The 13,635-nt window shown below is 47.4% G+C and overlaps 1 protein-coding gene across 1 annotated transcript; it reads left to right on the forward strand.

Moving 5' to 3' along the window:
- Positions 1-9,452: 9,452 nt before the first annotated feature.
- Positions 9,453-13,635, forward strand: Kcna7 (potassium voltage-gated channel subfamily A member 7). Its single transcript, XM_078031675.1, has 2 exons — positions 9,453-10,073; positions 10,900-13,635. The coding sequence occupies exons 1-2, from the start codon at positions 9,519-9,521 to the stop codon at positions 11,713-11,715; spliced, it is 1,371 nt and encodes a 456-aa protein (XP_077887801.1). The 5' UTR covers positions 9,453-9,518; the 3' UTR covers positions 11,716-13,635.

The following is a 13,635-nucleotide window of genomic DNA, read 5'->3' on the forward strand; positions in this document are numbered from 1 at the left end:
TGCTAGGCTCTGTGGGCTCTGTGGACCCGCCACGTCATAAAGCAAAATCTTCCTTACTGAAGCTTACATTGTCCTGGGGGAAACACTAAGCGCATTTAAATTAAAAAATATAATTTCAGACAGTTGCCAGCGTAACGAAGAAAAATAGTTAAGAGAATGGGAGTGGGAGCGAGGCTATTTCAGAAAAAGGGATCAAGGAAAATTCTTCTGAAGAGGTAACGATTGAAAAAAGCCTGGATACAAGGAAAATCCGGGCGGGCTTAACAGCAAAGTGCAGATGCTCTAATTTGGGATCAGATGGCCATGATCACGCATTGCTGGTTATGAGAGAGCTTGCAGCCATGTGGGTCTGTAAATATTTAACTATCGTAATTTAAGTGTCTTGGATTACATTATCCCTTTAACTACAGAAATTATTGCAAAATTCAAATTACTAATTTTATGCCTTCAGAAATATGAAAGAAACCATAATATGAAAACTCATACGTGGTTGCATACCCATGTTAATTGCAGCACAATTCACAATAGCTGAACTATGGAACCAGTCTAAGTGTCCATCAATGGATAAATGGATTTTTTTTAATGTCACACACACACACACACACACACACACACACACACAAATGGAGTTTTATTCAGCCATAAAAAAGTTATGAAATTAAGTCAATGCAAAAAAAAATAGGTGGGAACATTGTGAAGCATAATAGGCCAAACTTAGAAGGTCAAGGTTGTGTGTTTTCTCTCATATGTGGAATTAGGAAAAGAATTTTACGAAAATTGAAGGGCAATCAGTAGAGGAAAGGGACTGGGGGGAAGGAGGAGGGGTAGGAAAGGGGAAATACTGGGGAATGGTTTTGGCCAAACTGTGTTGTTATGTCTTGTGCACATATGAATATATAATAATGAATCCCACCATTATGTACAGTTATAATGCACCAATAATAAAATGTGGGAAGGGCTAGGGATGTGGCTCAGGCCATAGCGCACTCGCCTGGCATGCGTGTGCCCAGGTTGGATCCTCAGCACCACATACAAACAAAGATGTTGTATCCGCCGAAATCTAAAACAATAAATATTTTTTTAAAAATTCTTTCTCTCTCACTCTCTCTCTTTAAAAAAAATAAAAATAAAATGTGGGAAAAAATAAATATTTTGAAAAAAGCCCATAACGTGCATTAAAACATATTTTGACAGATTTTGCTTGTGTGTGTATATGTGAACTCTATTATTTTTGCAGCTTTCTCAGAAGTCCAAAGTTTTTTCAACATTTAATGAAAATAAACAAAGTAATCCTGTCTTAATATTTTTTCCTATACCATTTGTAAGTAGATTCCAGAGGCATTTCACACACCCAAGCATTTAGCATATGTTTCCTAAAAATGAGTACTTTCTCCTACATAACCTCAAAGTTTTCTCTGCTAAGAAAATTTACCCAGACCTTATTCAGATATCCCAACTGACTCCAGAATATCTTGTTTTAATCAGGATCCAGTCGGGGGCCACACAGCTGCACATAATCAAGAGTTTGAGGTAAGCCTAGGCAACAGTTAGACCCAGCCTCAAAAGGAAAAAGCAAAAAATAAAAGTTCACACATTGCATTGGTTGTCCTGTCTCTTTAATATAAAGTAGAATAGACACATACTTTTCTTTATGACTTTTTCCCCCTGAAGTCCAGACCAGTTTCCTGCTGAATGTCCCACATTCTGGATTTGTCTGATTGTTTCCTCCTGGCATTTCAGTTTTTCCACTATTCCTGTTTTCCCTATAAAATGCAAACTGAGGCTAGAGACTTGAACAGATTGAAGTTAAGTATTTTGGGCAAGAACCTGTTGCTAATGATACTCTGGATTCAAGTTGTTTCATGTTTGGAGATGCATAATTCAAATGATTCCACTGTTATGATGCTGAGTTTGGTCACCTGGTCAAAGGGTCACTTGGTCAAGGAGCCACCTGCCTAATGTCTCCTTGTAAAAGGTACATTTTCCCCTTGGTAGTCTGAGCAGTGAGACTTTGACTTGTGAAAATGTTCTGTTACCAAATTATCTCTCATCTAAGGATTGTAGCAGCCATTGCTGGTCATTGCCTGAATCATGCAGTATGTGGGGGAGGATCACATCTTATTTGCAATGAAAGAAAGGGTTTTGGCAGAGGAAGGATATAACATAATTCACACTTTAATGATTTAACTTGTTATTATTTTAGTAGTAGTAGTACTAGTACCAGGGACTACCCCAGGCGAGTTTAACCATAGAGCGTGTGCACACCCCCAGCCCTTTTTATCTTATTTTGAGACAGGTTCTCAGTAAATTGCTTGGGGCCTTGCTAAGTTGCTGAGGCTGACTTTAAACTTGTGATCCTCCTGCCACAGCCTCTGGAGTCCCTGGGATTACAGGCATGCACCACCATGCCAGGCTTCGATAGATTTATTTTTTTTTAAAAAAAAAATACATCCAGGCACATCAGCACATGCCTATAATCCCAACGACTAGGGAGGCGGAAACGGGGGACTGCAAGTTCAAAGGCAGCCTTTTCTCAATTTAGGGAGGCTCTCTACGAAACTAGACCCTGTGTCAAAATAAAAAACAACTGGGGATGTGACTCGGTGATAGAGTCCCTGGGTTCAATCCCCAGTATTGATTAAAAAAAAAAAGATATTAGCAGTGGGTGGGAAGAAGTGATCAATTTAGCTATATTCTTTGAAGGTTCCTGGGGCTCCTTATTCTGTGTCTGTAGGGATGGAATTAAAGTGTATAGAAAAGACAGGGCTGTCCCATCAATATGTATAACTGTAATGCACCATTAAAATGTGGAAAAAAAATCAAAAGGATGGACCAGAAGTGTGGCACAGTGGTAGGGTGCTCGCCTGCATGTGCCCTGGGTTGGATCTCAAGTGCCTCTCCTGCCTAAGAAAGGGGAAATTAAAAATCTCCTAGAGGAGGGCTGGGACTGTGGCTCAGCGGTAGCTCACTTGCTTAGCATGTGTGAGGCACTGGGTTCAATTCTCAGCACCACATATAAATAAATTTTAAAAATAAATAAAGATCTATCAACAACTAAGAAAAAAATTTTTTTTAAATCTCCTAGAGGAGGACTGGGGTTGTGGCTCAGAAGTACAGTGCTTGCCTAGCATGCATGAGGCACTGTGTTCGATTCTCAGCACCACATAAAATAAAAAATAAAGATATTGTGTCCACCTATAACTAAAAAATAAATATCTAAAAAAATATCTCCTAGAGAAGATTAAGGAGGCACCAAAACACAACATAGGATTCTGGGTTGAATTCTGAATCAGAAAAACTAAAGTACATGGTTTAGTTAATACACATTAACCTTGGCTCAAATAATTGTATGATGGTTGAAAGTAATGGAAACTGGGTGAAGGGTACTCTGCACTTTTCTTGCTCTAAGTCCACTGTAAGTCTTATAACTATTTCAAAGTAACAGATTTAAAGAAAATTTTTAAAAGAAGCTAATCTTCCCTTAATAGTAATAACCCTTACTCCTAGATTTGTCCACTGAGCAACTGGGTAATTGATGATGGAGCCATTGGTTTAGAGAGGGAAGACTTGGAGAAGAGTGGAATTAGGGATTGGAAAGGGTTCTGGGTTTAGATATGTTAAAGACAACTGTTAAATACATAAATGTGGATTGAAAACTGGAATATTTGAGTCTGGGGATCACAGAAGAGTATGGAGCAGGAAACCTAAATTTTGGAGTCTTTGGGGTACAGATGGTATTTGAAGCCATGCGACTAAATGAAGTCACATAGAAGATGAGAGAAGATGAAGGGAGGGTTCCACAGGCTGAACCCTCCAACATTTAGGGCTTACCTAGAGCAGGAAGAACCAGCAAAGGACATTGATGGTGAATTGTAGGAGGAAAGGCAGGAGAGTAGGTCTAGAAAGGCAAGGAAGGACAGTCCCCCAGGAAGGAGGCAGCGCTCAGTGTCTACGCTGCTGAGACATGCACTAAGGACCGGGCTGGGATGTAGCTCAGTGGTAAGAGCACTGGCCTAGCATGCATGGGGTCCCCGGAGTCACACACCACGCACACACCCACAATCAGACAAATACAAACTGAGGGATGGTCTACAAAATAACTGGTATTCTTTAAAAGTGTTGAGGTCATGGGCTGGGGACATAGCTCAGTTGGTGGAGTGCTTGCCTTGCATGCACAAGGCCCTGGGTTCAATCCCCAGCACCATACACACACACACACACACACACACACACACACACAAGTATTGAGGTCATGAAAGTCAATAAAAAAGTAAACTACCACAGACTGCAGAAGACAAAGGAGACATGGCAACTAAGTGCAATGTGGTATCTCGGATTGGACCCTGGAATGAGGAGAGGACATGAATGAAAAAGATGGAAACCTGAGTGGAAACTGCCACTTGGAATAATGTCATACTAATGTGAATGTCTTAGTTTGAACAAATATAGCATTTCAGCATAAGATGCTGTCATTAGGGGAAGCTGGATGAAGGATGACATGCAAAAACAACTACTTCAAAGTGAAAAGAAAAAAAGATGCTATTAAAACATGAGATGATATTGAGGAATGGGAGAGTCTGACTGTCATGGCTTCCCACTAGCTGCTGTAACCAATTACTACAAACTTGGAGGCTTAAAATAAAGCTTATTAGCATTCAGTTCTGGATGTCAGAAATCTAAAATGAATGTCCCTCCCACACAGATTCCTTCTAGGGGCTCCAGAGGAGAATCCATTTCTCTGCACCTGCATTCCTTGGCTGGTGGCACTTCCACTATCTTCCAAACCAGCATCCTGGCACCTTCTGATCTCTGCATCCCTCCTCACATCCCCTATGAATTAGACCTTCCTGCTTTTCTCATGAAGATTCCTAGCCATTTGGATAACCTGGGATCATTTCCCCAACTCAAGAGCTTTAATTTAATTACATTTTGGGGGAGATAGCAGGGATTGAATCCAGGGGTGCTTAACCACCAAGCCATATCCCCAATCCTTTTTTGTTTTCTGAGACAGGGTCTCAGTAAGGGCTTCTTAGGGCTTTGCTAAGTTGCCAAGTTTAGTTTTGAACTTGTGATTCTCCTGCTTCAGCCTCCTGAGCTGCTGGAATTACAGGTGTGTGCCACTGCACCCAGCTAAATTTCTTTAAAAATTTGAGGCATGGTCTCACTAAATTGTTAAGGCTGGCCTCATACTTGTGATCCTCCTGCCTCAGCCTCCTGAGCACTGGGATTACAGGCATGTGCCACCGCGCCCAGCTTAATCATGACTTCAAAGTCTCTTCTCATAAGAAATAACATAGACAGAGGTTCCAGGGACTAGGAAGTGGTCATCTTTGGGGACCATTATTCCCTTCCCATGCTGTAGACCTGAAAGAATTAGAAGCAATGACTAGAGCAGAATGTGCAGCTGGAGCAGGAAGAGAGGATCCAGCGTGTTGGCAGGACATTGGTCTTAGACTGTGGGGGGACCAGATGATCCACTCAACTAATGAAAAGCAGGGATCTGGCAGCATAGGCTGTCGAACAATGAAGCGTTTTGGCTACTTCAATGTTTTCAAGGATGGAGATGAAGAGGTGCTGAGTGCTGCAGGAGGTTTGCAGAGAAGATAGCTGAGTAATAGTTATCTTGGAGGGGTGGAGAGTGCATGGATTAGGGACATGTAACATTACCAGGCTTGGGTTTGGGATCATAAATGCAGAGGGATAGGTATGTCACTTTGGTTCAGTCTCCCCCGGTGCCCCCCAGAATGAGAATTCTCTAGGGTGGGATTTGAACCACCCTGCCCTGGTAGGGGTCACAGGTCAGAGCTAAAGACAGATGGAAGAAGTGCCTTTTTTCTTTTTTCATGACACTAGGGATGGAACCCAAGTCCTTGCACATGATAGGCAAGTGCTCTAATACTAGGACACATCCCCACCCCACATTCTTTAGAGCTGGGGTAGAGTTCAATGCTACAGTATGTCCCTAGCATGTGCAAGGACCTGGGTTCAATTCCCAGCAGCACAAAATTTTGTTTTGTTTTCTCTTTTGAAATAAAGAAAGATGCTCAGGGCTGGGGTTGTGACTCAGTGGTAGAGTGCTTGCCTAGCATGTGCGAGGCACCGGGTTCAATTCTCAGCACCGCGTACAAATAAATGAATAAAATAAAGTTCCATCAACATCTAAAAAAAAGTATTTAAAAAATTGAAATCTTAAAAAAAAAAAAAGAAAAAAAGAAAGATGCTCAGACAGTGTGGAGGGGAAAATAGTTGGAATAGGAACACCCAGAGGCCACATTCTGGATATCTATTACTGTGGTGGTTGTATTTTCACCCCCAAAACTGCATGGCTGCAAACAATAAAGAACATTTATTTTACTCATAGGTCTGTTATCTGCGTAGGGCTTGATGGGGCAGGCTTATCCATAGTTCAGGAACATCAGCACCCTGGATGGGCCGGGAGACCTGCTTCCAGGTGCTGGCCGTGGGCCTTAAATTCCACCAGGGCCAAAGGCCAGTAGCCTATCTTCCTCTTCATCTGGCCTGGACTACTATCCCAAGAAAGATTGAGATGGAAAGCTGTGTTGCCTCTTATGGCCCAACCTCAGAAATCACATAACGTTCCTTCCTCAGTGGTCTGACACCAAAAACGGAACATGGAATCTAATGATGGGGTGTGGCAAAGTTTCAGACAACCAAGTGAGACAAGAAATACAGGAGAAGCCCTTTAAAAAAAAAATTGGTACTAGGGATTGAACTCAGGGGCACTCGACCACTGAGCCACATCCCCAGCACTTGTTTTTGTATTTTATTTAGAGACCAGGGTCTCCTGAGTTGTTTAGTGCCTTGCTGTTGCTGAGGGTGGCTTTGAACTCACAATCCTCCTGAGCCACTGGGATTACAGGTATGTGCCACCGCACCTGGCTGAGAAGCCCTTTTTTTAGAAATTACAATATAGTCCAGGCCAGGTTATTAAAGGATCATGTATATGAGGATACTGAAATGCATAAGACAGTAGTTTTGGAGTGATAGGTAGGCAGAATCTAAAATTGTCCATGAATGAGCAGGAATGGACAGAAGGTAATGAAATGACTTCATCAAAGGATGGGATGGAACTGGGGATGTAGCTCAGTAGTAAAGCACTTGTTTAGCATGAGTGAGTTTCTGGGTTCCATTCATAGCAAAAAAAAAAAAAAGAAAGAAAGAAAGAGATAGATGGGAACATGTATCCATAGATAGCATCAGCTCCAAAAAAGTTGACATTTTCAAAGTCAGGTAGAGTTGACTAAAAGCCACAAGAAGGAAGACATCTGCCTTACCTCCAGGCCCAGCAGCCAGAGGGAAGTGGGGTCTATGGGGAGGAGGGGGGTCATTTAGAGCAAGAAGGTGAATGAGGTGCCGAGGGGTTACTGGAGATGCTGCTGTTGATAGTCCATGACTTTCTGTCCCTTCAAAGGTTTGGAAGTTGCAAAGGATGGGGGACTGATTAGATTAAGGGTGTACAAAGCTGGGTGAAAATGAAAGAGCCATGGGAAGAGTAGCCACTCAGAATCACCAGGCCCCACCATGATGCCACCTTGACTCATGGAAGAGACCTGGGGCCACTGAAGGAGCTCTGGGTTGATTGATGAAAGGTTTGGTCCTGCAACCAACACAGAAACTCAGAGCTTAAAGACCCACAAAAGGACGTCAGAGAATGGAAGAAAAAATAAAAACAAAGAAATAAGGGAGACAAATCAGACAGGTAGGGGCCAGCAGAGACCACGAAAGAGTCAAGCCAGCAACTGGGGAGCTACTGGAGTGGCCATGGCAGGAGGCCACTTGATCCCAGGAGTTCAAGGCCAGCCTGGCAATATAGAAAACCAAAAATAAACCATGAAAGAAATGCACACAAACACACAGAGGAGGAGGACAGACAACTAGAGAGGAGACATAGCTTTCCAGAAATAAACAAAAAGAATGCCTCAAAAATTGACAGGAGGGCTGGGTTCATGGCTCAGTGGTAGAGCACGTGCCTAGCACGTGTGAAGCACTGTGGGTTCGACATAAGAAATAAAAGTATTCTGTCTATCTACAACTTAAAAATAATTTAAAAAGCAAATTGACAGGAGCCAATAGCAATGCATGCCTGTAATCCCAACAGCTCCAGAGGCTGAGGTGGAAGGATCCTAAGTTCAAGGCCAGGGTCAGCAACTCAGCGAGACCCTAAGAAACTTGGCTAGCTCTTGTCTCAAAATTTAAAAAAAATTTAAAAAATTAAAAAAGGGCTGGGAATATGTATCAGTGGTACAACTTCCCTGGGTTCAATTTCTGGTAAGAAGAAAAAAAAAATCGGCAGTTACAACTCTTAGTTCGTCTCTCCATGCCCCCAGCAGAGGGCGCCCAGAACCCCCTTCCCAGTGGAGGTGGGGAACCGATGCCCGCCACCAGCCACCTCCCCAAGCCTATCTGATGGGCTATTTTTACTCGGTGTCACCGGATACCGGTGACCGGAAGGCCATCTTCAGTCTGCCCTTCGGTTCCTGAGAGTGACCCTACAGCATCTCCCCGCCTCCTTTTGCACCATTCAGCACTACATACAGCTCAGGTCCCGCTGCATCTTAGAAAGTCTTACAGAGAAAACAAGTGGAGACCCCTGGGCAGACTCTGGCGAGGGGATGGGTCGAACATGTTCTGTGGTTTGCAGCTGCCAAAGGGGCCCCAGGACGGGGCAACCACCAGGACAGTTGCCACCAGGGCATCACCAAGGGTAAGGGTCAGAGATTCAAGGAAATGACCCGAGTCGTCCTGAGGCACTACAACAGACACGCGCCGTTTAGGGATACAGGGAAAGGAAAAGACCTCAAAAAAAAAGGCGGAAACCCAGAGACACTCAGGGACAGAGACACGGAGGACTAAGAGAACCAGTGAGAAGGGAGCCAGAGAAAGAATAGAGACAAAGGAAGGCAAAACACAAACACGGACCTCTCGAGAAACAAGGATCAAAATAAAGTCAGAGATCCAGAAAGACAGAGATCCCCAGACAGAGGTCCTCAGGGGCACAGGTCTCAGAGATAACTGACCCGTAAAGAGATACTCAAAGATACATCCCCAACAGAGACCCAAAGCGATTGACACAAGTAGATCCAGAGACTTAGAGAGACAGACAGACAGGAAGAGGGGGAGAGAAATATGCGACTCCAAGAGAGAAAAAGAGAAGAGAGAGAGGACACACACAGAGACTCGAGAGACGCAGAGCACAGCTCCCCAGCGAGAGGGAGACGGGGTGAAGAGAGGCCCAGGACGCAGACAGCGGCGGAGAGTGGTGCAGCGGGGCTGGGGGAAGGCGGGCGTCCCGGCAGAGGGCGCCGGGCTGCCCTCCGCCCCGCAGGGGTCACGGCGACCCCTCCCCCGCGCCCTGGCGGGATGGCCGGGCTATTTTTACGCCCGGACACCGGACACCGGGCTGGGGAGGCGGCGGCGGCGGCGGCCGAGGCGGGGCCGCGCCGGGCCGGGCATCGGGGCCACACGTCCGTCCGCGGGTCGCCGGGGCTACGCGCGCCATGGAGCCGCGGTGCCCGCCGCCGTGCGGCTGCTGCGAGCGAGTGGTGCTCAACGTGGCCGGACTGCGCTTCGAGACGCGGGCGCGCACGCTGGGCCGCTTCCCAGACACACTGCTGGGGGACCCGGTGCGCCGCAGCCGCTTCTACGACGGTGCGCGCCGCGAGTACTTCTTCGACCGACATCGGCCCAGCTTCGACGCCGTACTCTACTACTACCAGTCGGGTGGTCGGCTGCGGAGGCCGGCGCACGTGCCGCTCGACGTCTTCCTGGAGGAGGTGGCCTTCTACGGGCTGGGCGCGGCGGCGCTGGCGCGCCTGCGCGAGGACGAGGGCTGCCCGGTGCCGCCCGAGCGCCCCCTGCCCCGCCATGCCTTCGCGCGCCAGCTCTGGCTGCTCTTCGAGTTCCCCGAGAGCTCACAGGCCGCGCGCGTGCTGGCCGTCGTGTCGGTGCTTGTCATCCTCGTCTCTATCGTAGTCTTCTGCCTTGAGACGCTGCCCGATTTCCGCGATGACCGCTACGACCCGGGACTAGCTTCAGTGGCCGCAGCTGGCCCGGTGAGGGGCGGGGCCTGGCTGGAAGGGAGGCGGGGCTCTGGAGGAGATGGGCGGGTCTCAGAAGGACCTGACCAATCAGAAGGCGGGGCAAGGGGCTACGCGCAAGTACAGAGTCTGACCTGTACTCCCACTAAAGGGACCTGCCGTGTCAGACAGAAGGCTGGTTTCTGTAGTGAGAAACAGGCCAGCAGAGCACAGGGCTCTTGGAGCAGGGGCAAGTGGACAGGAACATTAAAAATCGGAGCTGTAGGATGGAATATGAAAAGCTCGGGGTCTATGCAGAGAGCAGTGGGAATGATGGACTGGAGGGGTTCAAGCCAGGCCTGAAGAGAGAGAATGGGACTGAGGTTAGAGGAGGAGGGATCAATCACAGAGAGTCAGGCTGAGGGTAGTGAGCAAAAGGTCGAACAGAGATCTTGAGCCCTTATTTTCTGGGCTACGGTTGGGGAGGGCAAGGAAAGTCAGGGCATGAAGGGGCAGCGCACAGGGACCCTTCTCTGCTCTGGAAAATCAATACTGGGAGGGAGGACTTTGGAAGGAAAGGGTTGCACCCTACTCAAGCATCATGTCAGGAGTTGCCCTCGGTGACCCGGCAGGGACTACCTTTCCAGCCACCCATGGGTCAGGAGATCAGAAAATTACCTCTCCAAATGGATGTTCCCTTGAGTCCTGGGAGGGAGTGTTGGGACAATTGGGTCACTTGGGGCCTTGGGAGAGTGACCACTGACCAATCTATAGAAAGTAATTGGATATTTATTCAATGAATAAGACTATTCCCATGTCCCAGCCCTGGCCTGTCCCTTCCTGAACCCTTTCTTTCCTGCAGTTCCCCGCTCGGCTGAATGGCTCCAGCCCCGTGCCAGGAACCACTTCCCGCTTGCCCTTCAACGACCCATTCTTTGTGGTGGAGACGCTGTGCATCTGTTGGTTCTCCTTTGAGCTGCTGGTACGCCTGGTGGCCTGCCCGAGCAAGGCAGTCTTCTTCAAGAACGTGATGAACCTCATCGATTTTGTGGCCATCCTGCCCTACTTTGTGGCACTGGGCACTGAGCTGGCCCGACAGCGGGGTGTGGGTCAACCAGCCATGTCTCTGGCCATCCTGCGGGTCATCCGATTGGTGCGTGTCTTCCGCATCTTCAAGCTGTCCCGGCATTCAAAGGGCCTGCAGATCTTGGGCCAGACACTTCGGGCCTCCATGCGTGAGCTGGGCCTCCTCATCTTTTTCCTCTTCATCGGGGTGGTCCTCTTTTCCAGCGCAGTCTACTTTGCTGAAGTTGATCGAGTAGACTCCCATTTCACCAGCATCCCCGAGTCCTTCTGGTGGGCAGTGGTCACCATGACCACAGTTGGCTACGGTGACATGGCACCTGTCACTGTGGGTGGCAAGATAGTGGGTTCTCTGTGTGCCATCGCTGGTGTGCTGACCATTTCCTTGCCTGTACCAGTCATTGTCTCCAACTTCAGCTACTTTTACCACCGGGAGACGGAGGGTGAAGAGGCCGGGATGTACAGCCATGTGGACACACAGCCCTGTGGCACTCTAGAGGGCAAGGCCAATGGGGGCTTGATGGATGGAGAAGTGCCTGAGCTGCCACCTCCACTCTGGGCGCCCCCTGGGAAACACCTGGTCACTGAAGTGTGAGGGACAGTTGAGGTCTGCAGGGAGGGTAGAGGGGGAAATAGTGGGAGGGGATTGGGTTTAGGAAGATCTAGGTTAAGAGGTAACAAGTGGGGAATGCTGACTCTTGTTGGGTCTTGAGTTGTGTGGTTTGGTAGCTCCTGTGGGTCCTCAAATAGCCAAGAATGGCAACGGCTGGTGTTGGGCTGAGGGGGAACTCCGCTGGTTTGTACTGCATTGAGTAGTACACAGCTCATGGGGCCTTTTGGGGTAATGTTGAGATAGGTTTTCTCATATTTGTATATTTTTTATACAAATACATATCATCCTGTGTGTTTCCTAGGTCCACGTTGGGTTGGGTTGGCTGGTGAGTCTGAGTAAGTCTTGTCCAAATGCATTACACAGGATTTGTGAGCTCCCTAGAGTTGTGCTGGATCACATCAGGTAGTCCCCCATGGCACTGTGGAGATCCATTGTGTGGTCCATGCATGGTGTTGTTGAGTTGTGTTGAGACATGTCGAGAATTGTGTGGCATTGTGTTTCTTCTAGGACCATGTTTTTTTTAGGTTCTGTGAACTTGTGAGTCATGTAGAAATACACAGTCAAGTAATAGAATATGAGCTTTCTAGGTCACAGTGGGTTAAGTTGGGTTGGAACCTATGGCTGAGTTCACCTTTTAAGGGTTTTGTCAAGTTGTATCAATAAGGCTGGTTCAGTTGGGTCATAAAACTGTTGGAGTCTCACAGGGCCATGCTGAGTTTTGTCACTGTGTGAATTCTGTTGATTGAGTTGGACTATATGTATGGGATCCATAGGGCAATGTTAGGTGGTTTTGCACTTAGTGGGAGCATCAGGACCTAAGGATAACAGCACTTGGCAAGAGTCATGTATCCAGGAGGAAGTGTGGTGTTGCGGATCTGGGAAATGGACTGAACCACTGGCCCAGCGTTACTCCCTGGAGGCGAGGGACTGGGTCTTGAATCCCTGGATTCAGGTGTTCATCAAAAGGGCCTCCAGGTGAACTAGGAAGATGGAGAGAGTTCATCTTGCCCCAGCTCTGTCTGTCCTCCCTTGTGGTTTAGCATGGAGACATGGAAGTCAGAGCCATGAGGGAAGACAGACAGGCAGAAAGCTGTGTGTACTCTGTTCAGACATAATAAGGGAACAAAAAGGAGGGGAAAACAGACACCCAAGAGAGACCGTGGGACAGAAAGAGAGAAAGAAGGAAAGAGAGACCCAAAGGAGGGAAACAGAGACCCATAGAGAGAAGACCCCTTAGGGGAATAGAGACCCAGAGGAAAGGGGACAGGGACCCAGAGAGAAGTACAGAGACCAATGATGAGGCATGGAGACCTGGAGGGGGATGTCAGACACCCCAAGAGAGAAGGACAGACACTAGAAATGAAGACAGACCACACAGCATCTGAGAAAGAAAGCTCCTCCTTCCCTGTCCCCCCCAAAAGGCAGAAAAACTGGTATTCTTGACCCTAAAGAGAGGCCCAGTCTCTGTCCTCAGAATCCTAAGAGATCACCCATCTTCCTGCAGCTCAGAAAGACTGTCTGACAGCTGGATGTCTCTGTGTTTTCCAGGAGAGGAACCCAAGGCTCAAAAGGGCAATAGCTTCCCAAGGTTCACACAGCACACCAGGGTGGGGGTGCTTGTGGCTGGCTGCTGGGCTTCACATGTTCCCACAGTCCGTGGTGTTCAGGGACTTCCTGAGGCCAGTAGTCTCATGTCCTATAGATGAGGAAACTGAGGCTCAGAAGGTATGCTGTTACCCAAGGTAGCAAAGCCAAACATTTTCTAGAGTCAGAATGAAAGGGCATTTAGAGGAGGAAGAGGAGGATGGTTACAATCGCTAACACACATAGGGCTTCCTATGTGCCAGGCATTGTTCAAGGTATTGTATTAATTTATTAAAAACCTATCCAGTGGTTTACAGA

The sequence above is a fragment of the Ictidomys tridecemlineatus genome, chromosome 15 (assembly GCF_052094955.1).
Source record: "Ictidomys tridecemlineatus isolate mIctTri1 chromosome 15, mIctTri1.hap1, whole genome shotgun sequence".
In the NCBI taxonomy this organism is placed as follows: domain Eukaryota; kingdom Metazoa; phylum Chordata; class Mammalia; order Rodentia; family Sciuridae; genus Ictidomys; species Ictidomys tridecemlineatus.

Excerpts from the sequence above, each read along its gene's own strand:
- Kcna7 (XM_078031675.1), top strand. The coding sequence starts at position 9,519 with ATGGAGCCGCGGTGCCCGCCGCCGTGCGGCTGCTGCGAGCGAGTGGTG. Across the intron at positions 10,074-10,899 it reads CAGTGGCCGCAGCTGGCCCG|TTCCCCGCTCGGCTGAATGG; the intron begins GTGAGGGGCGGG and ends TCTTTCCTGCAG.